The sequence below is a fragment of the Anarhichas minor genome, unplaced genomic scaffold (genome assembly GCF_050575085.1).
Source record: "Anarhichas minor isolate MPS153535 unplaced genomic scaffold, ASM5057508v1 ptg000011l, whole genome shotgun sequence".
Classification (NCBI taxonomy): domain Eukaryota; kingdom Metazoa; phylum Chordata; class Actinopteri; order Perciformes; family Anarhichadidae; genus Anarhichas; species Anarhichas minor.
In genome coordinates this window covers 16344892-16367630 of record NW_027466457.1, presented here as the reverse complement: position 1 = coordinate 16367630, position 22739 = coordinate 16344892, and the positions used below count along the sequence as shown (strand labels likewise).

General features: G+C 43.0%; 1 protein-coding gene across 1 annotated transcript in view; it reads right to left on the bottom strand.

Moving 5' to 3' along the window:
• Window positions 1-22739, bottom strand: part of LOC142947824 (metabotropic glutamate receptor 8-like) — a 103319-nt gene that overhangs the window by 32050 nt on the left and 48530 nt on the right. Inside the window, 3 exon segments of the mRNA XM_076089681.1 lie at window positions 13133-13270; window positions 13361-13515; window positions 15987-16122. Coding sequence (XP_075945796.1) covers window positions 13133-13270; window positions 13361-13515; window positions 15987-16122 — 429 coding nt within the window.

Below are 22739 nucleotides of genomic sequence, written 5' to 3'. Positions count from 1 at the left end.
AATGTCAAGAATGCAGATGATGAAGATCATGTGATATGATAGAAAGGCACCTGTAAGGTCTTTATAAAAAAAAGAAAAAATGTTCAGTTTTTATATTAAGAACAATTTAGGTCCGACACAAAAATCGATACTCATCTAATTTCCTTGTAGGTACTTTTAGCCCCGTCCCATTGCTGTTTGTTTAATTTCATCCAACCCAAACCTCTTCTTCATCATCATCATCATCATCATGTGTTACCCTCCGCTCTAGGTTCCTCAGCACCTCCATCCATTAGCAATCCCCATTGGACCTTCCATTCCTAGAAACTCATTTGCAGTCTAAAAATAAGTGGCGTCGTTAGCGATGTGCTGAAGAACACTAATGTTATTTTGGGGGATACATGAGGCTTCCAGCTGCTCAATAACACATCAAACACTTTGCTACGGATCCGTACAGATCTTGTAATTAAAAGAATATTTTTTTTTTATGTTGAAATTATATATATTTTTTAATTACTGTTTTTTTTCCACATTGGTGAATTCAAAGAGCTTCCATATAATATGCTTCAGTAAGTTTCCTCCTCTGGGGACCAAAGACATCACCGTGGATTTCATGACAATATTTGTTGAGAAAGTGATCGACGGACTCATTAATCATCATCGTTAGGCTCTGCTTCTAATGAGGCACAAATATGACAGAAAACATCAAACACTGAGAAGGTACAGCAGAAAGAAACAGCGAGGCAAGTTAACAAACTTAACTACATTCTGTAAGCTCTTTACTCTTTTTAATCAAAGGTTCCCGAGTTCGTCCTTGCCGCCAGGCAGAAAGTAACTCACAAAGGATTATGGGAAGGTGAAATCAGACACGTTAACTAACCCATTCACATAAAGAAATACATTTGGCTCAATCTCATTAGCTGTGATTGAATAACAGAGTGGAGAGGACGTTGTCATCTTTTATTTGAAGACTCTGTAAAGTCCGTCCAAAGATTTTCACTGACTAATTAGCGTTATTAGAGCCGTGGAGCTCTGCGATCACGCCGCCGGCCGGAAAGCAATAGAAGGATGTGAAAGAGGAGGAGGAAAACCAACTGCTGGACTGGACCCTCCATCAACAGACATGACTTCTCTGAATTAATAGGAGCTTAGAAATGAAATCCAATTTAATTTAAATAGCAGAAAGGCGGCGGGGGATCTGTCCGATGGGAGACATTTGCTCCGGCAGTAAAGACTGATTACACGTCTGTACGGCGGCAATAAATGAGCCTCGAACGGCGAGCGGAGAGAGCCGAGGATGTCAACCAGCCGAGGCAGAGAAGAGATGTACGGCCAAGATGCAGATGATCGCTGCTCCCTGCAGTGTCTTCAATATTTAAAGAATACACATGTTTGATCCTGGAAATTCTAATGGTGCCTGAATGCATCGTTTTGAATTTACAAGAAGCTCTGTGTCTCCCAGTCTGACTCTGAATGGTTTACAAGGAATTATGTTGGAGAAGCTTCTCTGTGCTGGAGAACAGAGGAATTCACAAACAAGCAGGTGTTCAGCACGTTTAAATCCAATCTGACCTGTTTACATCATGGATTGATTTAGCATTTCAGTCAAGTACAACAAGTCCTGAGTCAAGACCAACAAGTCTTCAGTGAAGACGAACACGTTACAAGTCGAGACTAATAAGTCCTACGTCAAGACCAACAAGTCTTCAGTGAAGACGAACACATTACAAGACAAGACTAATAAGTCCTACGTCAAGTCCAACAAGTCTTCAGTGAAGACGAACACGTTACAAGTCAAGACTAATAAGTCCTACGTCATGACCAACAAGTCTTCAGTGAAGATGAACAAGATCCAAGTCAAGACAAATAAGTTCTAAGTCACATACAACAAGTCCTCAGTCAAGACTAACATTATGAATTATCCACCAACCGCAGGAGCTTTAATGAACGAGCATGGTTTCTGACAGAAAGAGGGAAGTGAGCAGCATGTTCGGCCATGTGGCGACCTGAATGTCGTTGCTGATGATGATGATGATGATGATGATGATGATGATGGAGGAACAATAACACTGACTGAGGTGAGACAGACAGCTTTATCATGGCTGCTGGCATTTCAATTACACATCACTTACAGGGTAAATGCAATTCCTTCGACGTGTTTCTGTTTTCACGTCTCTCTCTTTCTCTCTCACAGGCATCCGTCTGTTTCAATTAGATTTGTAAATTAGATAAACAGCAAACTAATTACAGAGGTTACCGGCGATGGGATGAGTTCAGGGGGAACCAGCGTAGCTGTGTCGTCCCACGCGCCTGAATATATTTACATTAATAGAGTTCTTGCATTTGTTCGGTTGTTTATCAGTAACGTTAGTCTGTGTCACATCAATAAAGATGTGACAACACTGATTCTGACTGAGTACAAAGATAACAGACAAGCTGAGAGCTGCTCAAACATTCGTGAGCGCATCCTGCGTCCACGGAGACTATTTTTTACTTAATATTAAAACACAGTTTTCTGCTTATCTTTAAGCACCACTGCACATCTGAACAGCAAAAAAAGGTAACATTAAGACCAATAAAATCTCAGTCAAGACTAACAAGTTAACACCTGTAAATCCCAAGTCATGTATCAAGTCAAGACCAACAAGATCCAAGTGAAGACCAACAAGTCAAGAGAGGTAAATCCTGAGTCAGACCAACAAGTCATGACTTGTAAGTCCCAAGTTAAGACCAATTAGATCCAACGAGTCCCAAGCCAAGACTAACAAGTCCCGATAAATACATTTACAAAAAAAAGACTCACAAGACCCAAGTGAAGAATAACAAGTGAACACCGGTAAATCCTGCGTCAAGTCCTTAGTCAAGAACAACAAATCTCAAGTCAAAACCAACAATTCCCAAGTCAACACCAGTAAATCCAGAGTCAATAATAAGTCCCAAGTCTAGACCAATAAGTCAAAACAGGTAAGTCCTGAGTAAAGTCCCAAGTCAAGATTGACACGTCTCAAGACCAACGAGTCATGACAAGTAAGTCCCAAGTCAAGGCTAACAAGACTAAACTGATGACTAACAAGTCCCAAGTCAACATCGGTAAATCCCAAGTCAACGCAGACAGTCCTAAAAGCTGCTGGATAGTCCTTTAAAGCTGAGTGTTTCAGACAACTCGTGATCTCATGATTGTAACTTGTAGTTTTAAGGGGTTATAGGTCGGATAAAATATGTTTGATTTAAAAACCAGCAGCTCCACTTCTGAGACATTCTTACTAAAGGTATCACTAAGAAGCAAATAGAAAGCTACAGCTACTTTCTCCTTTTTCAAAGCGCTGACAAAAAACACACTTTGCAAAACGTTCCTGAGTGCTTCCGAGCTCCAAACAGCTGCTCGATCTCTGATACGGAAGAAGCTTTCCTCCCCCAGAGATCACTGCTGCTCTCACAGAAGAAAGAAAGACTCCCGGCTTCTGTCGACATCACTTTTTCATCCGCTGAGTTTTCTAACCAAACGAACTGCAGCACAAAAGTAAGAGGGGAAAAAAAGAAACATACACAAGAAAGCACAAAGAGGCGTTTAAATGCAAATCTGGCTTTTATATCCACTCAGTGTATTTCAAGGGACTCTGAAAAAACAGAGGAATACAAAGGGAGAGGAACACTGGTGTAAAAAGGTGAGAAAACAATGAGGCTCCTAACACGGCAAACACATTGCTCAACAGAGCAGAAGAATGGAATCAAATATTCATGTTCTCTGGTGAAACTGTGTTTGAACTGAGTAAAAGATGCTCTATATCCTCCACAACTCCATCCCTGCTGCACAAAAGGAAGTGAAGGCAACTGAACAAAACACCACCAAGAAACAACCTCCTGATGATGTTTCAGCTGTTGTTTGAGCTTTTCCAGAATGTTTTAGAGTGACGCTAGAAGAAATCATATATGGATCTTTGAATATGCAAAAAAAAGAATTCGGAAGTATAACCAAGAAAGAACACTATGATACTTATACTCAAGTAAAATATCTGTGTACTTCAACTGCTGCTTGGACTACAGAATCCACAAATACACCACATTTTGTGTTAAACCACTGTGTCCGATTGCTGCACTCTGTGTCAAAAATCACGCTCGGAGTCATAACTCAGACTAATATGAACACAAAGACATATTTTGTGATTAGGCTTCTGAGGATATCATTATCACCGTCAATGATTGTACATAAATGTCTTTAACTCTGCTTTGAGATCATAGAAATAAAAGATGTCCCTTATGAATCCAGAACTTGCCAAATGTTTATGTTTTCTTGAGCATCAAAGTAATCCAGTGATAGTTGTCTGTACTTCCATGGGCTCAGTGCAAACAGGAAACGCTAACAGCTAATTTGGCATACTTTTAACGGTGCAAACTTGCAAACATTTTGAGAAATATAGGCTCAAGAAAATATGCGGCTTAAATTGCAGCCAACATCATCACTCAGAGACTCCATGGCAACGTTATACTTCCTGTTTACATCCTGCAAAACTTAGCCTCTGAGTATCCCCGAAATACAGGTCGGACAAGGAGAAAAAAAATCCATCGATACTAACTTCTTTTTATGTGCACCGTCAATATTATTAGACTTTTAAGGCTGAGGACATAAAACTATTGAGAACCAAATTAAACTGTTTTTCTTTCCCATACAATCTGTCGTTAAAACATGTATACAACGAGCCCAACGACGTCCTGTACATTAAAAGAGAAACCGAACATCTCAGGGTTCAAATGGAATGAAAGCAGGTTCATTTCTGAGCACCCGATCAGGTGTAGGTTTAGTCCTGATTTGTGCTAGAAGAAAGACTTGAGGGTCGTCAAAAGCATCAGTAGATTTGATGTAAATCTGTGCAGCAGTTTAAAGGATGTTTGCTCTGAAAGTGGTGAACCTGCAGCATCAGACTTGAAGCAATCATCCATGAAGGTTGGATATGACAATAAACAGCGATGTTTTTGTTTTCGCTGCAGCCGATCAACCGAGAACGACACGCTGTCACCAGGATCTCAAACACCTGGATCAGGTGTTCAAAAGACAAACGTGCCTCCATTATCCAAACAAGCCTCTCTATCGCCGGCTGCTGCTGCTGCTCGCACACAAACAAACAGAGCACTAATTATAGATCCAAATCAATGGAAGGCTGACAGGCGGCTGCAGGCTGCGGGGAGCGAGGACGGTCAGAGCCGCAGAGGTTCTTGACCTTCAGACTGGAACGGGAGCTCGACTGGGAAAAGCTTTTAGACTGATGCACATTTATTTGGCTAGAATGTCATTATTTTGCAGCTAAAAATATTTCTGCAGCTTTAACATGAACCAACATCCCGACCTTAATTGATTACTACAATATTTTAATGTGCCAATTGAGTAATGCACCCTTTAAAATCTACATAAGTTAATTACAGGCTTTACAAATTCAGGTGTTTTTGAAATGAATAAAGAAGAACTAAGAAATGTCGAGACTTAATTTATTAAAGAGGTTAATTATGGGGCTTATTATGGGATTGTTGCTTTATGACATTAATGTGTTAATTAAAGATGGAGGACAGCGAGGAAGAAAGAAATAGATGTTCTAATGGTGGGGTGTAATTACAGTATTGGATTGCATTTTAAAAGCACACTCTATCTGGCAGGAAATGAGGTGCTCAGAGGCGGCGGCTGTGAGCGTGGCAGGGGGGCGGCATGGCGGCGCATCAACATTATCCCTGAGCGCAGGGGTGATGGATCACCACCCTTTAGACCTCAGGCCACCGTGTCTCGTGGATATTTAATTATGCTAATTAATAACAATTAAGCAGCGGGCCTTCCCCTGTGCCGTCTGGAGGGATCACACTCAACACGAGCTCTAATCTGAGACGCCGAGGCTGCTTCTTCTTCTCTGCTGGAGGGTTTTGAAGCTGCAGGGTTACAGGACTGCTGTAAAAAGGGTTGACAACACACAGAGAGTCAGACATGTTGTCTGACATCCCAAAATTCATAGGAAACGATGAGGCCACGGTTCATTCAGGGACCAATATTATTTCATTTGGCGTTCACAGATACGCTTTGTTGGTGATAAAACATACAATATAATATTTGATAACAACATGTTGGAAGGAGCCATTCCGCATACTTTTGATACTTTCGTACAGGGGGGACCTTTAAGGATCTGATATACAGAAGAATATAAGGAGTCAAGGGCAAAACAATAGCTAACGTGCAGTTTTCAGTCAGTTACACTGTAAACAAATCAGTGATTCTAGACCAGAGAACCCCGCGTAACATAGAACCCTCATGTTACCAAACACTGCTAAGCTGTTTGGAATTTTATTTTAATTAATTAAATTAACTAATTAATACAGTGCATGGCCAACCTCCGAGTGTGAAAAGTGAAGACAATGTTGAAGTACTTGTATTCTTCCTGATGGCGGTCAGGAGGCGACTCCTCTGGTTGCAAAACGTCTGAATGTATAGAAGTCTAAGAGAATTTATTCATTATTTATTACCTCAGTAAACATTGTAAACATGAGTTTATGGTCTCAATCTCTAGTTTCAAGTCTTCTTCAATACAGCATGATGTTCATTTAGTACATTATGGTCCATTTAGAGTCAAACAGACCATAAAGCAGGGTATGCTTTGGGGCGGGGCTACACAGTGATTGACAGGTCTCTACCACGGTCTGGGAGTTGTCAGTGTTTACATCTTAGAACTTAAACCCTTTTAAAGTGTTTTCAGTTCATGAAAGTTAATGGTCACATTGTTAGTTGCCTCAAAATGTCTGTTTCGGGGTTCAGTCGTACTTGGCTCCACCCTCTCGTGTCACTACTGGTTGCAAAAAAACGAAATGGCGACTGCCATAAACCAAGATGGCGATGGCCCAAATACTCGAGGCTTTGAAAAGGTTCACAACCCAATGGGTGATGTCACAGTGACTACGTCTACTTCTTATATACAGTCTATGTGCATGAGCTCAGTGTCCATTGCAAATAACATTATGTTATCTGTTAATAATTAAAGTTAAAACAGGCAAAGGTTGTTTCTTGTTTATGGCCTAAGAGCCCTCTTAAAAGATGATCATTCAAAATGAAATGTAAGATGTATAATAATATTTGTTTCTGTGTCAAGAGGTTCAGGAAACTTTAGTTAACTACATTTAGTTGACATCTATATTTAAACTAGGACGTGCAATGTCTATGTATATACATATATATATATACATATATATGTATATATATATGTATATATATATATACATATATATATATATACTAAATATTCTGAAATATTTACTCAAAAGCAAATCATTCTGAAGGTCTCATCATTATTCAGTTTGCATTTTGCTGACAATTCTTTTACTTGAGTAACATTTTGACGACTTGTACTCAAAGTAAAGGAATCAGAGTGCTTCTTCCACCACTGCTGAGTTTACATCGCTCTTCACAGCTCTGAACAAAAGCTGCAACGACACAGAGTCTGTGCACACACACACACACACACACACACACACACACACACACACACACACACACACACACACACACACACACACACACACACACACACACACACACACACACACACACACACACACACACACACACACACACACACACACACACACACAGGTGAACGCTGACCTGCTGACTCAGCTGTTTGTCTGTTTGTGTGATGACTCTGCAGCAGATCTGGAGGCTGTAACAGAATCAGTGGGAAGCTGCGTCCCGACAACAGCGGACCAGATCAAAGCCGCTCGGCATGCTGGGACGGAGCAGCTACTCTCGGAGCGCTGACGCCGTCGTTCTGCTCTTTCACTTCCTGTATTTACCCAACAACTTCCTGCAAATCCCCTTTCGTGTGTCGGACATGTTTGTAAAGGATTCTGGCCCTCGTTGGCCCCCCTGTTCCACAAAAGAAAGTCCTCCTGAATCAGGGAGGATTACATGCTGCTGCAGGGTCCCTGCAGTCAGCAACCAGAGACTCAGCAGGCGACGGCTGCATGTGGTGGGAGAGGAAGAATTCAGAAGAAATTCAGCAGATTCTGCCTCCAGTTGAGGCGTGAATAGTAGAGGAACCCCAGTTTACACACTTAAGGTATTCTCATTACATGTGAGTCTCAGAGTTCTGAAATATTTCCTCAAAAACACTCAAATAATTCTGAAGGTCTCCTCAGTATTCAGTCCGCTGCATGAAAAAGAGGATTCTTTTCATCTGCCTCCAAAGTTGCACGTATCCTATAATATTGATGTAATTCTCTTCACACACCGGGACTCAACATTCTTTACTTGAGATTCAAACTAAAGTACAAACTTGCAGCATAATCTTCTGATCTTTGTTGATGAAAAATAGAGGAAACATGAGACGGATAATCGGGAAATCATTTTTTAAGGTGATGTGAGGAAACATTTTGGATTCGACACCGCCGATGCTAAAATTATGAATAAAAGTGAGTCTTTGAAATGCAGCTGCCTGACAGCAAAGTTAACATGACGACAAACCTGAAGTACAATATGTACTTTATAGTTAGGCTGCTGGTTTGGGTTCAAAATAATTTCAACAACATATACGATTATATTTGTTCTGGTCTCACCGAAGGAACCGAGCTGTTCTATAAGCGTGTGTTTAGAAACAGCTGTCAGACACGATGCACGATCCAGGAAGGTCCAGTTTGAGTAACAGATCCATGACGTTGAAAATTCAGCAGAAGCCAAAACAGTGGACAGAGGTGGTGTTTTTTTGCGTTTAGGTGTTTTTTCACTCAAGCTGAAACATTTTGATCTTTTGCGGACATGTGTCAGCGTCACTCTGAGCCACCCTGGGTTGATTTATGTATCTAATCTTTCCATTGACTTTGTACGCAATAAAAGTTATTCTGCCCCCTAGTGGTACACATTAAAACAGTTTTAAGAGTGTCTTGGTTACATTTCTAGGATTCCATCCGACCTCCAGAAACATCTGCACAATTCTTGTTTGTTTGCTGTAATTAGATCTCGTGGATGCTTGTGAGAAAGTTGATACATCACTATTACATGCAGGCTCTAACAGTGCCAGTGTGTAGGATTTGGCGGCATCTAGCGGTGATGCTGCAGATCGCAACCAACTGAAACTTCCCTCATGTGCAAAGTGCACGGGAGAGCTACAGCGGCCAACGTGAATGTTGCTGAAGTGCCAAATTGATTTGTCCAGTCTGGGCTACTGTAGAAACATGGTGGACTCCGTATGTAGGTGTGAACGGCTCATTCTAAGTTAACGCTCCTCCTAAATGCTATACACTGTACCTTTAAGTATCTTCTTGTAAGTCCAACCAGAGGACTCCAGAGCGCTCTGTCAGAAAGTTCAAGCTAAGAAAGCACCGCCAGCTGATTGCATCTTAACTCGCAGCTCTCCTCTGACACTCAAACGTAACCTCCTGTCTCTTCTGGGGATGACAAACACTTCTTCATATTCATTGTTACGCTCGGCTGGATCAAGTGAATTCTGGATTAATTACCGACTGAGGATGTCAGAGACGCTCCATGTTGCCGGGTCGAGAGCTCCGGCCCCCAAAAAATGATTATCCAGCTTGTTAATTGGTATTCAGCGCTGGTCATAAATCCAGCTCATGAATATAAATGGCAGCGAGGTTGAGCGATGGAGTAGCCCGAAAGACAACAGACCCTGTTAACCCTGAACAACACGCCCACGGTCTCTCAGTTTCTGTGGCTTTTGATTACATCATCTTAAAATGTAATCCCTCTGATTATTTTGGGCTTCCAGTAAATATAGGTGAACCAAGATGATGACTTATTCATATACAGTTTTAACGGCCTGTTTTTGTCAACGACACCTGGTCGTCGTCCTGTACGACTCTGGTAGCGCCAGAGACCTGTCAATCACTGTGTAGCCCCGCCCTAAAGCATCCCCTGCTTTATGGTCTGTTTGACTCTAAATGGACCATAATGTACTAAATGAACATCATGCTGTATTGAAGAAGACTTGAAACTAGAGATTGAGACCATAAACTCATGTTTACAATGTTTACTGAGGTAATAAATCAAGAGAGAAGTAGAGTCATTTTCTCATAGACTTCTATACAACCAGAGGAGTCGCCCCCTGGTGGACAGTAGAGAGAATGCATTGGCTTCACTCATCAGAACAGGAGGTTGCTGACTATCCACCTGGTTCCAGTTGGCATTATTCTACGTTAATGAAAACTGCAATGAAACAAAGAGTTCACGTTCACACGCTCAGGCCTGTTTATTTCTCATACATGTGCCATTCACTCCTCTCATGCATGCTCACTCATAATGTCCTTGCTGAGCACAGCGACACATCGTCAGTCTATCGGCTACACGCGCCCCTCCACCTCCTCCTCATCACCGCCCAGTCTTTGCAGATTCATCGGCTTCATCATTTTATCAGCAACCACCACCACCAGTGTCTGGACTCCACGGGGGGGATTTATCTTTCCTGCTGCTCAGGGCAGACACCGCTGGATCACAAATCTCCAAGATTCTGCCAAAGACTTTATCACCACAAATCATCTGTTATAATAAACACTTATCTTACTTGTGTCTCCTGATTGAAATATATTATTAACCTCATGATGTAGATTCAATCTCGCGAGATGAAACTGACTTAACAAAGTGAGAAGTGTTGCTAAATCTCTATGTGATGGAGACTTGACGAGGTCTAGGTTTGAGGTCTGAGCGATTAACTGTTATTATGTCAAAACGAGGATTTGAGAGAGTGCAAAGTCTCAACCTATAAAGAGAGTCGTCGGCATGTTTGGCCGACGCAAACTAATTATCTTTAATCTTCTTCTGCTCTCGGCATGTCGGAAGGATAAAACGGAGAGACGCCTCACTCTGTAACATTTTGTAGGTCTGATTTAATAAACAGACGTAAGACAAGATGATGCAAAAGATGGTAAAAACTATTGCTGTGAGGAGCGGTGGGATTTAACTGCTACTCCACTAGAGTTGCCTTTCAGATAAAGAGTTCTAAGTATTAATTGCAATGATTTATTAAAGATTAAACCATTTCACATTTTGCTATTTGACCTTTATTATCAAAATAAAGTCTATTTGGGGCGTTTTTGTTACGTTTCAGATATGTATGAGTTGTTAGCAGGGGCTTAAACTTTCCTGAGGCTTAAATTGCCTTTTAGAAATACAAAAAGATTTAAAATGATCCAATATTTCATAAAAGAAATGCAGATTTTTGAAGCAGAACTTTGTTTTTTCTTCTTTCCTCTCACATTAATCATCTCACGTGGTTGGGAACCACTGGACTAAACATATGTTGAAAACTAGCTCCACCTCAAACAGTCACAGCTGAAACATGCTCCTCCAACATTAAAAGTAAAAGTAGTACTTTTACTTAAGTAAAGGATCCGAGGACGCTCCGCACTCTGAACCTGCAGCACAGAAAGAACCCGCGTTTACTTCCTGTTTCTGCCCTGAAGTGGCTCTCAGCCTCAGAACAGCTGAGTCAGGAACAAAGAACTTAACCCGATCATGGTTCTGTGGTTTCTGAGGCTTTTGACTGCAGGCTGAGAGCAGACGAACACATCTGACTTCACTGATGTGATTGTGCTCGTCGCTTCAGGGAGAGGATCAGAGTGTGTGTGTGTGTGTGTGTGTGTGTGTGTGTGTGTGTGTGTGTGTGTGTGTGTGTGTGTGTGTGTGTGTGTGTGTGTGTGTGTGTGTGTGTGGGTGGGTGGGTGTGTGTGTGTGTGTGTGGATGTGTGTGTGTGTGTGTGTGTGTGTGTGTGTGTGTGTGTGTGTGTGGTGTGTGTGGGTGTGTGTGTGGGTGTGTGTGGGTGTGTGTGTGTGTGTGTGTGTGTGGGTGTGGGTGTGTGGGTGTGTGTGTGTGTGGATGTGTGTGTGTGTGTGTGTGTGTGTGTGTGTGTGGATGTGTGTGTGTGTGGATGTGTGTGTGTGTGTGTGTGTGTGTGTGTGTGTGTGTGTGTGTGTGTGTGGATGTGTGTGTGTGTGTGTGTGTGTGTGTGTGTGTGTGTGTGTGTGTGGGTGTGGGTGTGTGTGTGTGTGTGTGTGGATGCAGCAGAGAGTAAATACTTAACTTTCTTAGTTGAGTGAGTTTTATTTTGTAGCCTGAGATCACAAATCTGCCTCAAAGGGCCAAAAACACTTTGACTGTTGAAGGAGAGAGAGAGGAGGAGATAGAGGAAGGAGGGAGGAGGTAGAGAAGGAAAGGAGGGGACAGAGGAGGCGAGGAAGAGGTGGAGAAGGAAAGATGGCGGGGGAGATGGGAGGGAAGAGATGATGCAAAGACAGAGGATGTAGACAAGGAAAGAAGGAAGCAGAGAAAGAAAGGAGGATGTGGAGGAAGGACAGATGAGGTAAGAAGAGAAGGAAACAGAGCAAGGAAGGAGGTAGAGAAGAAAAGGATGAGGTAGAGGAAGGAAGGAGGATATGGAGAAAGGAGGGAAGAGGAAGGAAGGAGGAGATAGAGGAAGAAAGGAGGATATAGTTAAGTAAAGTCGTATGTAAAGAAGAGAAGAGGAGGTAGAGGAAGGAAGGAGGATATGGAGGAAGGAAGGAGACAAGGAAAGGAGGAAGCAGAGTAAGACAGGAGGAGGCAGAGGAGAGAGGGAGGAGGTTAAGGAGGAAGGGAGGAGAAGATGGAAGAAGGAACGCAAAGTAGAGAATGAAAGGAGGAGATATAGAGTAAGGAAGGGTGGAGGAGGTAGAAAAGGGAAGGAGGAGGGTAAGGAGGAAAAGAGGAGGAGATGGAGAAAGGAATGCAAAGCAGAGAAAGGCAGGAGGATGTAGGCAGGAGGATGTAGGTAAGGATGGGAAAATGTAGTGAAGGAAAGAAGGAAGTGCAGAAGCAAAGCGAGAAAGACATAAGGAGATAGAGGACAGAATGAATAGTTGAAGGTAGCGAGGAGGAAGTAGAGAAGATTTTGCTTCTGTAGCTAAACTCTCTCTGGGATACTGACGTCCCCCTTGTCCTTTGACCTCTCTTGAGTCTCCACCTGTGTCTCCTGCCTGCACACCTGTGTCTCCTTCCTGTACACCTGTGTCTCCTTCCTGTACACCTGTGTCTCCTTCCTGTACACCTGTGTCTCCTTCCTGTACACCTGTGTCTCCTTCCTGTACACCTGTGTCTCCTACCTGTACACCTGTGTCTCCTACCTGTACACCTGTGTCTCCTACCTGTACACTTCTTGGGGCTGCCGGGTCTCTTGCCGTGCATCCCCAGCTTGCAGACGAAGTTCTCCTCCCAGAACTCAGCGAACCAGACGTTCCTGCGGTTGTTGGAGAGCGAGCGGCTCTTGAAGTAGCGGTCGAACGCTGCGGACAGAAGACAATAAAACACGTGTATCACTACGACGATGATCTCCTTCAAAAAGAGGTCTCCTCGGCTCTCTCTTCCTTCCTCACCGTCCACCGACGCCCTCTTGGGGAGGATGGTGACGGCGCCCTCGGCCACCCGCTCCTGCTGGACCACCGGAGAGATCTTGGACCCCCAGCTGTCGGAGCCCACCCACAGGAAGTGACCCGTCAAGTTGTTGCGTTTCGCCGCGTCCAGGATTCGCCTGTCGAGGATCACGGGGGACACAGTCTCGTCACTTCCTTTTTTAATATAAACTCCAGTAAACATTTTCTATTCATCTTTATAACGCCACCAGTCTACAGTCACCTCAGAGGATGCAATGAAACACAGCAGCGTTTAGAGCTAAATGCTAACATGCTAATGATTAGCAGGTATAGAAGGAGGGAGAGGAGGATATAGAGGAATGAAGGAGGAGATAAACAAAGGAAAGGGGAGATAGAAAAAGGAAGGAAGAGATAGAGCAAGGAAGGAGGAGACAAAGGGAGAAGGAGAAAGGAAGGAGGAGATACACAAGGCAAGAAGGAGACAGAGAAGGGAAGGAGGAGACAAGGTAAAAAAGATAGAGAAGGAAGGAGCAGATAAACAAGAGGGGAAGGAGGAGATGGACAATGGAAGAAGGAGATAGAGCAACTAAGAAGGGGATAGTGCAAGGAATGAGGAGACAAGGGAAGAAGGAGAAAGGAAGGAGGAGATCCACAAGGCATGAACGAGATAGAGATAGGAAGGGGGGGACAAGGGAGGAAGGAAATAGAGAAAGGAAGGAGGGAGAAAGGAAGGAAGTAGACAAGGGAAGGATCAGGGGAGAAGAAAAAGAGGAGGCAGAGAAGGGAAGGCGAAGAAGGGAATGAGGAGATAAAGGAAGGAAGGAGTAGGGAGGGGAAGAGGAAGGTAGAAAAAGGATGGAGATCGAAAAAAGCAAGAAGGGGGGAGAAAAAGAAGGGGCAGAGAAGGGAGGAGGGAGATAAAGGAATGAAGGCGAATGCAGGGAAGGCAAGAGGGAGGTACAAAAAGAAAGGAGGAGGTAGATAAGGAATGGAGGAGGTAGAGAAAGGACAGCGGAGATAGAGAGGGGAGGAGGAAATAAAGCAAGTAAGGAGGAGACAAGGGAAGATAGAGACAGAAAAAGGAAGGAGGAGATACACAAGGCAAGAAGGAGATAGATAAAGGAAGGAGGAGAGAGAGAAAATATGGAGGAGATTAAAAAAAAGTGGGGAGGCAGGGGGAGACAGAGAAAGTAAGGTGGCGAAGGGAAGGAGGAGATAAAGGAAGGAAGGAGAAGGTAGAGAGGGAAGAAGGAGAAAAAGGAAGGAAAGAGGCAGAAGAGAAGGGAATAAGGAGGCAGAGGAAGGTATAAACGAAACCACTGAAGACTAAATGAAGTACATCCGAGGCTGATGAATGTTGTTGCAGGTATGAAATTCACCGTGTACCTCGTTTTTTATTCACTGATGACATTAAATCATCAGACTGGTTCTTTATTTCTTCACTCATGCCGAGAGAGGACGAGGAGACGGATGATTTCTCTCTCTGTGTGTGTTCAGAGCTTCAGATTAACATCAGCTGTTACTGTGATATCGTGTGCGTGTGTGTGTGTGCGTGTGTGTGCGTGTGTGTGTGTGTGTGCGTGCGTGTGTGTGTGAGAGAGGCTCTCGGCTCAGATAATTGGAAGCTTGTTATCTTAATCTGTTCTTATACTGAAGTGTGAACTGAGTGTGTGTGTTATATTTAGAGACTCGTTGCAGATGAACTGGAGGGAGGTGGGCGTCAGTAGTGTGTATTTAAAGCAGTGTCACACTGGGAATTAGGAATAAGCAACAAATTATTTCTAAAAACGTTTAGAAAAGAAAATAATAATGTGCAAAAAAATAAAATAATCTAAATGAATAAATTAGACCAAATGGTAAAAATCTACAGCCGACGCCAGTGAGTCTGTGAGTCTGTATTTAAGAAAACCTGTGTTTGATCATAGACTGCATAAGAACGTCGTCAGCATGACGTCACACATTGGTTTGTGGACTCTGGTTTTGAACCGTCGCCATCTTGGCTTTAGGTCGTCGCCATCGTGTCTGTTTGCAACCAGACGTGACTTGAGATGGTGGAGCTTAGTACAACCGAACACTGAATAAGATGTTTTCAGGCGACCCAAAAAAGGACTTTCATGTCAACGAAATGGATATTTTTGAGAACACCCACTAAGCTGTGGATTTTTTAAAACTCTGGTTGCTTTGTATCAGTGTGGACATCTAAAGCAGATCATTTGGGAAAAGATGACATCATCTCCCCAATTCGCGCATGCCCATTGCTGCTCTGTCTAATGAACATGCGCCAGGAACGTAACAAAGATGGCGGACTCCCGGATTGTTGATGTTTTGTTAGCACCGCTCTGTCTAATTACCATTATTTGATCACCCTCAGCTGTTGCTTTACTATCGTTTACCAAGGAAAGGAGCAGAAAGGAAGGAGGACATAGAGGAGAGGAGGAGATCGAGAGGGAAGGTGGAAGTAGAGGAAGGAAGGTGGAGGTAGAGAAGGAGGGACTAAACCTAATGTCACCGTGTTTTCACCCTCTGTACCTCTTTAACTATCTAAAGATCTGTTTCTGTAAACTAATCAGTGTCTTCCTGTCTCACATTCAGGGTCGAGACTTAGTAAACAACCGTGTGCGTTCTTTACCGGATGTCGTCCTCGTTTGCGAACATGATGACGGCGCGGGCGTTGGGCGTCTCCAGCAGACGCAGGACGATCTTGTCGAACTCGCCGGGTCTCGGCTCCCGAAGGACCTTCAGAGACTGAGCGATGCAAACCCCACCTGAAAGAAAACAGACGGAGACATGTTGAGAGCTGTGCGGAAGCAATAGTATAGTAACTTCATACTGAGCACCTTTAATATTGTGGAGAAATCAGGTATAGGAGATAGAATGAGCAGCAAGAGTATTCACTGACAACGTTGTTGTTGTTGTCTCTGTTTGTATGTGTTTTAATATTGTTAAATGATGTTTATTGTTTACTATTCTGGACCACAAATGTCCCCTTTGGGGACATTAAAGTCTTCTCAGTCTAAGAGCTGAAGCTGAGGATGAAGATGAGTATAAAAGTGAGAAACTACATATCCACCTGTCGCTGTTTACGACACTGCTGTGACTCCAGTTTGCTTTGTGACTCTTAACAAACGTAACGATCACATCTATGAAGAGACTGATCTGACAACAGAGCCTGTGTTTGTTGACAGGATATAATGGTGAAGCCATGGGAGAAGACTTAACTGACAATATTAAACGGGTTAAAAGCAGGTTTTATTATCTAGCTCTATGTTTGACAGATTGTTCAGCTCCTGAGAAAGCTGGCACAAAAAGGTGGATGTGGTTTAATCTCACGGCCTTCTTCTTCATCACAGCTTTCATTCATTTCCTTTAATGAAATGACTTCCTGTTCTGTGGTTTCCCTTCAAGGTTCGGTAACAAAAGTTGATGTTTTCTCCATCGTCACATCATTAAACTCCAACTGAAGACTCCGCCGCTACAAACACACTTGAAGTTCGTGAAGTCGTTCCTGCAGCGTTGCCCCCCCCGGGGGAAGGTACACGAGAGCGGTGGTGGGTTTTTAAAGATGAACTTTGTGCTTCTGTCAGGAAGCAAAGTAAAGCACAGGAGTGGCTGCAGAAGAGCCAAACCTCCGACTGTGAAGCTGCTCCAACTTATTAATTGGCTCCGGAGTGGATTTTCTGTCTTTCTTTGTTTGTTTTTTTTGGAAGGCACGGCGACTAGCCGGCCCATTGTCGCAGGAAACCTCGAGGGAAGCTGAAAATAATCAGGTCTGGTTGGTCTGACCTCGATTGTTTAAACAGCGGAGCCGTCTGAGAGGTTTTTTAAGGAGGTGGAACTGGAGCAAAGACACAAAAAGGTAAAACTATTTTCAAGCAAGACTGAAGGTACCTATGTGAGAAACATTCACACGGAAACCAAAGCAGGTAGTTAAATGTTGTGTTTCTGTTGCAGCTTGCAAACCAAAAGATGTAACTTCAAGCAAACAGTTCAACATGTATGGAGCAGACTTTACCATCATAAATATATGATCAGTGAATATTTACTTGGGTTTGAATGAAGCATTTCTTCCAAATAATGTTTTCTTGGAAAATACTTCTTTCCAGGAAACTTGGGAGGAAATGATCAAGACATGACGGGACTGTAAAATAAAGTGAATTGGTCACTTCACTGTTGAAGCATCAGTGCAGTGGTGCAGGAAGCATTAAGGTCCTTTACTGAAGTAAACGTACTAATACAGGACTCATGATGAGACGGAGAAGTCACGGCGTTAGGTCTGTTTAAGAAGGAAGGTCTGTGTGAGTTCAGATCGGTTCAGGCTGATCTCGGAGGCTTCGGGGGAAAAAGATGGAGATAAAGGCAGCGGAGTCTTTATCACCATCACTCCGTCCACAGCGAGCTGGGAGGCGAGTTTCTCTCTCTCTCTCCCACGCGACACGGCTTCATTCAGACGCTCTCAGAGTGAAATTGATTCCAATCTGAAGTCATCACACGGGTCCATCAGGCCGGCAGATTGGAGCTGCGGCGTCTCTCCCGTACAGGTCCAGGTGTTTAAACGAGGGGTCGGGATTATATATCTGAAGGTTTGGAGGTCGAGCTGCTGAGAGCGAGAGAGGCAGCATCACCTCACATCTCAGTGAGAGAGAGAGAGAGAGAGGCAGCATCACCTCACATCTCAGTGAGAGAGAGAGAGAGAGAGAGAGAGAGAGGCAGCATCACCTCACATCTCAGTGAGAGAGAGAGAGAGAGAGAGAGAGAGAGGCAGCATCACCTCACATCTCAGTGAGAGAGAGAGAGAGAGAGAGAGAGAGAGAGAGAGAGGCAGCATCACCTCACATCTCAGTGGAGAGAGAGAGAGAGAGAGAGAGAGAGAGAGAGAGAGACAGCATCACCTCACATCTCAGTGAGAGAGAGAGAGAGAGAGAGAGAGAGAGAGAGAGGCAGCATCACCTCACATCTCAGTGAGAGAGAGAGAGAGAGAGAGAGAGAGAGAGAGAGAGAGAGAGAGAGGCAGCATCACCTCACATCTCAGTGAGAGAGAAAGAGAGTTTTCTTTTTCTCTTCATTCTACATATTCAGCTCAGATGTGTCACTATTTTATACAAATGAAATGTTAATTTAATTAGTTCTTGCATTTTGTGTCATTTTTTACCAACATGAGAACGTCCCCATTCAGAATATTATATCATTGGATTATAACTATTAACGCATTAATGCAGTGGATAAAGGCGGAGCTAATATAATTACTTAATTCACTCTGAGCTCGTGAATTTTCTTTAAGGGATCAAAAATGATTTATTATTGAAGGTTATTTGTTGATAATATTTTAAATGAACAATCTGAATGTGAAAGGCAGCAGCTAGCAGCTGGAGCTATACGATGGATGTAGTGGAGTAGAAGTATAAAGTAGCAGAAATGGTAATACTCAGATACAAGTACCACAAAATGGTACTGAGGCACTGTACTTGAGTAAATGTAACGCTGAGCCAAGTGGTGCATAACTGGATAGATGCTGTAGAGAAAATGCAATGAAAATAACTTCACTAATATCCATAAGTATGAGATTGTGAGACGTTCTTCACCGGCTATGAAGGAACTTTAAGACCAGCAGCACAGGATTCATCTGGAAGCCATGACGGCTCAGTGTTCTGCACGTCATCTAAAGATAAGTTGGTAATTCACAACACTCCATCGGGCCATTAGATCAGCCATCACAGACACAGCGGCCTGGACACAAATCTGACTTTGAGCTCCCATTAGAACAGTCCAGTGAGCTGCAGCCCTCTTCAGCTCAGCAGTCCTTATCTTTGCCTCCATGCTGGCCTTCAGCTAGCATCTTGTGCCGTTGTAAATGGCTTCATAATTGACGCTTCGCTTAATGTTCGCTTTACTAAATGTTACAATCACTGAAAAGCAAAGGCAATATGCGTAGACATTCAGTTTAACTTCAGTAGCTAGCGTAGCATAAAAACGTATATATCTCCTTCCAACCTCTCTACGAGTATCACTGACACACAACGTTTAACCACCACCAGCTCCAAATCCACTAAAGCAGCCTGAACATGAAGAACATCTGAAACCATCGATGAGTCTGTGGAGCAGAGACGGAGAGTGGTCGGACCTTGGTTAGAGCTGGACAATGCTACACTGTGATTGGCCAGCCTGCGTTCGAGGGGCGGGACTTAGCGAAGGGTCAATTATCAGGTAAGACAGAATGTATATTGATATCAAGACGATTCTGCAAATTACTGCACAATTATATTTAATTACCGAAACGTCTCCGACAATAAACACATTCATCTGTATGAATGTGTGAGAGGCTCTCTGGGGCCTCCTGAGGGAACCACTGCAGATAAATGTGGAAATAATAAAGATGGACACACTGCGGCATGATTTTAATGAGGGACTTAGGCTTCTCCGATTCCACAAAAAACCAAAGTGGAAAATCAGCGACTGAGGCTTCTCCTGCTGCGCTGAAAGCCACTAAATTAACTTTGGGCGACAAAGTGGGAAATAATCAGTTAACAGACCCTGCATGAGATGTTGTCATGTGCAATTTACAGTCGAACGTGCAGCGCAGTAACACACACACACACACACACACACACACACACACACACACACACACACACACACACACACACACACACACACACACACACACACACACACACACACACACACACACACACACACACACACACACACGTGGGGATGTGCTCCCATTCCCTTGGAAACAGATAAGGACATCCCTGCAGCTTCTAACAGGCTGAGGATTTACTTTAAGCTCTTCGGGGAACATCTCTGCTGTAAACTGCTGCATTCAACTTCAATTCCTACAGATATACTTTTTCTTTATAAAAAAAGAAAACGATCACCTGAAGCTCATCATTCTGCATACCTTATTAAAAAAACTGAATAAAAAGATAATTGAAGTGTTGGATGTGTTTGACATTAATGGACGTCTTTGTTGAAGTTTCTTTCGGCAGCTTATGTTTTCTTTGTGTCGGGAATTTTGGCTCAACGTTCACAAAACCAGAGAGTCTGAAAACGAGGAAGCGGAGCAAAGGCATTGTATTCTCCTGCAGCTGGCTTGTGTTTAACCTGCATCAGCTGGTTAAACACACAGAGGAGAGGACTTAGTGGACATTTTCACAACATCGATGTCATACAGCTGGATTTCATCAAAGTCAAATAGACGGTGATAATCGAGTCCATTGATTGTAACATTTCAGAAATAGTGACACTTTCACGATGTTTGTTTTGTCCAAACAAGAGTCTAAACCTCTTGGTTGGACAAAAATAAATATAAATTCACTTTCTTTTTTCTAATTACAAGGAAAAGCAGTAAATCCACATTTGAGAATAAAGTTGCCATTTCTTTCAACTAAACATTTCAATTTATAAGCACTTCATATGTTTTGTATGTAAAAGTCTCAATCTGTCAAGTTACTTCAGCTCTCACGGAAGATAAAGTAAGATAAGCTTTGGATGAAGAGTAAGAAAAACCTTCATTGATCCCCAGAGGAGACAAGGAGAGAAATACTACACCTCCACCAACCAGTCAAGTTACAGTTTACGTCCAAAATGTCATGTTCACGAGAAAGGGGCGGACAGACAACCAGACAACATAAAGACTCCGGCGCGGAGGTTTGAAAAGGTAGTGAGGTTAAAATGACGTACAAAAGTACAATATTACACTCAATAGTACAAATAGTAAAGTATCACAAAAACAACGTAGACTACTCAGGTAAAGTACCTCACATTTAAAGTAAATGTAGTAAGTGATATTTCACCCCTTCATTGCAAACCCTGGATTTTTTCCCTCTGAGTCATGGCAGCAGAGATAAACATGCACACATATATATATATAAACTACACAATACGTCCAAATTGTAAACATGGGATAGAAAACTGTGTTTCAAGCTGCAGCCTTTGTCCGTCACACACAAACACGAGCGCTAACGCAGCACAGATTTAATGAAACGGCATCAAATGAAGCATATCGGAGGGACACGGGACCAAAGGGAGGGAATAATGCAATTTCACTTCGCTTTTCAACTCAGCCGAGGAAAGTCTCACAGCGGGAGCGACTGAACTCACATGCGGACCAAATGAGCTCGGACGGAAGCATTCAAAGGCATGCCGTCTAATTGAATTATGGGTAATAACAGATATCAATAAAGCTATAGCTTCTAGCAAAGCCTTTCACGCTGACCTTTAGATGAACAGTTCACCGTGGCAGCGAGTGTTTATCGGTGTGTAACCCCCCCCCCCCCTTTACCCTTCCTCCAAATACTGAGTCGGAGTGACGGACAGAAACAGGACACATGAGGCCGCCCGCCTCTTTCATTCCTCGCCTTTGAGCCGCCGAACGCCCGGCCATGAAAGGTTTCCTGGGTAACACGCACAGCCTCGACTTGAAAGCCAGACGAAACGAGCAAAGCGGTGCGTCAACAAAGCTCTCAGTCCACATTAAAGCGCTGCCTTCAACCTTGACCTTATGCTCCCATCTCTCTGGGCCTAATTAATGGAGACAAACTGTTTCTGTGACGGGATCAGCATTGAGTACAAACAGGTAGCTGCTTCACAAACACCAAGGTTTTTGTAAAAAACACCAGTGAAATACATCCTGGTTCAGAGAGGGGAAAACACCAGAGGAAGACTTCACCTTAACGATTCATAATGCTTAGATGTGAAAACGTTGTCTTACAAAAGGCCCCCAAGCACTTAATAAGATACGCAACTCAACTGCACTCACTGTATACTTCTACTTCAGAGAGACATTGTAGTAGACGTAGCAGATTCACATTTGACTCAAAATATAAAGGTAGGTATTAACAGTTTCAGTATTAGCAGTTAATAGTTTTACTTCAGAAAAAAACAGTGAGCAGATCTACTTCCTCTATCGCAGCCAATACCAACGCTCCCCAGTAGTGAAGGTGAGGAACGTCGGTGAAATACTTTGGATATTGCGGAGGTAATATCCAAATAGGTGTATTAGTTGCTTGTTAGACAAGTAGAGCGTGGATTTAATTAGCAGAGGTATTTTGCTGTTAGTAGAATGATTAGTGTTAGAAGTTGATATCGAGTCTTAGGTCGGGGAAAGACAGTCTTACTGACAGGGAAAGACATACCTACGTCTCACTGCAGCCCAGCATCATGGCAGGTTGTAAAATAGCCGCTTGTCCTAAAGAGTTCTTGTTTTGTTGCCTACATCGAAAACTGTACATAGTTATTGTTATTACTTTTGTTTTGTAAAGTTATGATGTCCCGCAAAATAAATTGTCCCTCTGATTGACATAAACTGAATCAGGTGTCCCGCAGGTTTCTACTATGTTGCACTGCTGCAGGGAAAACCTGTGTTTGAATGAGAAAACATCAA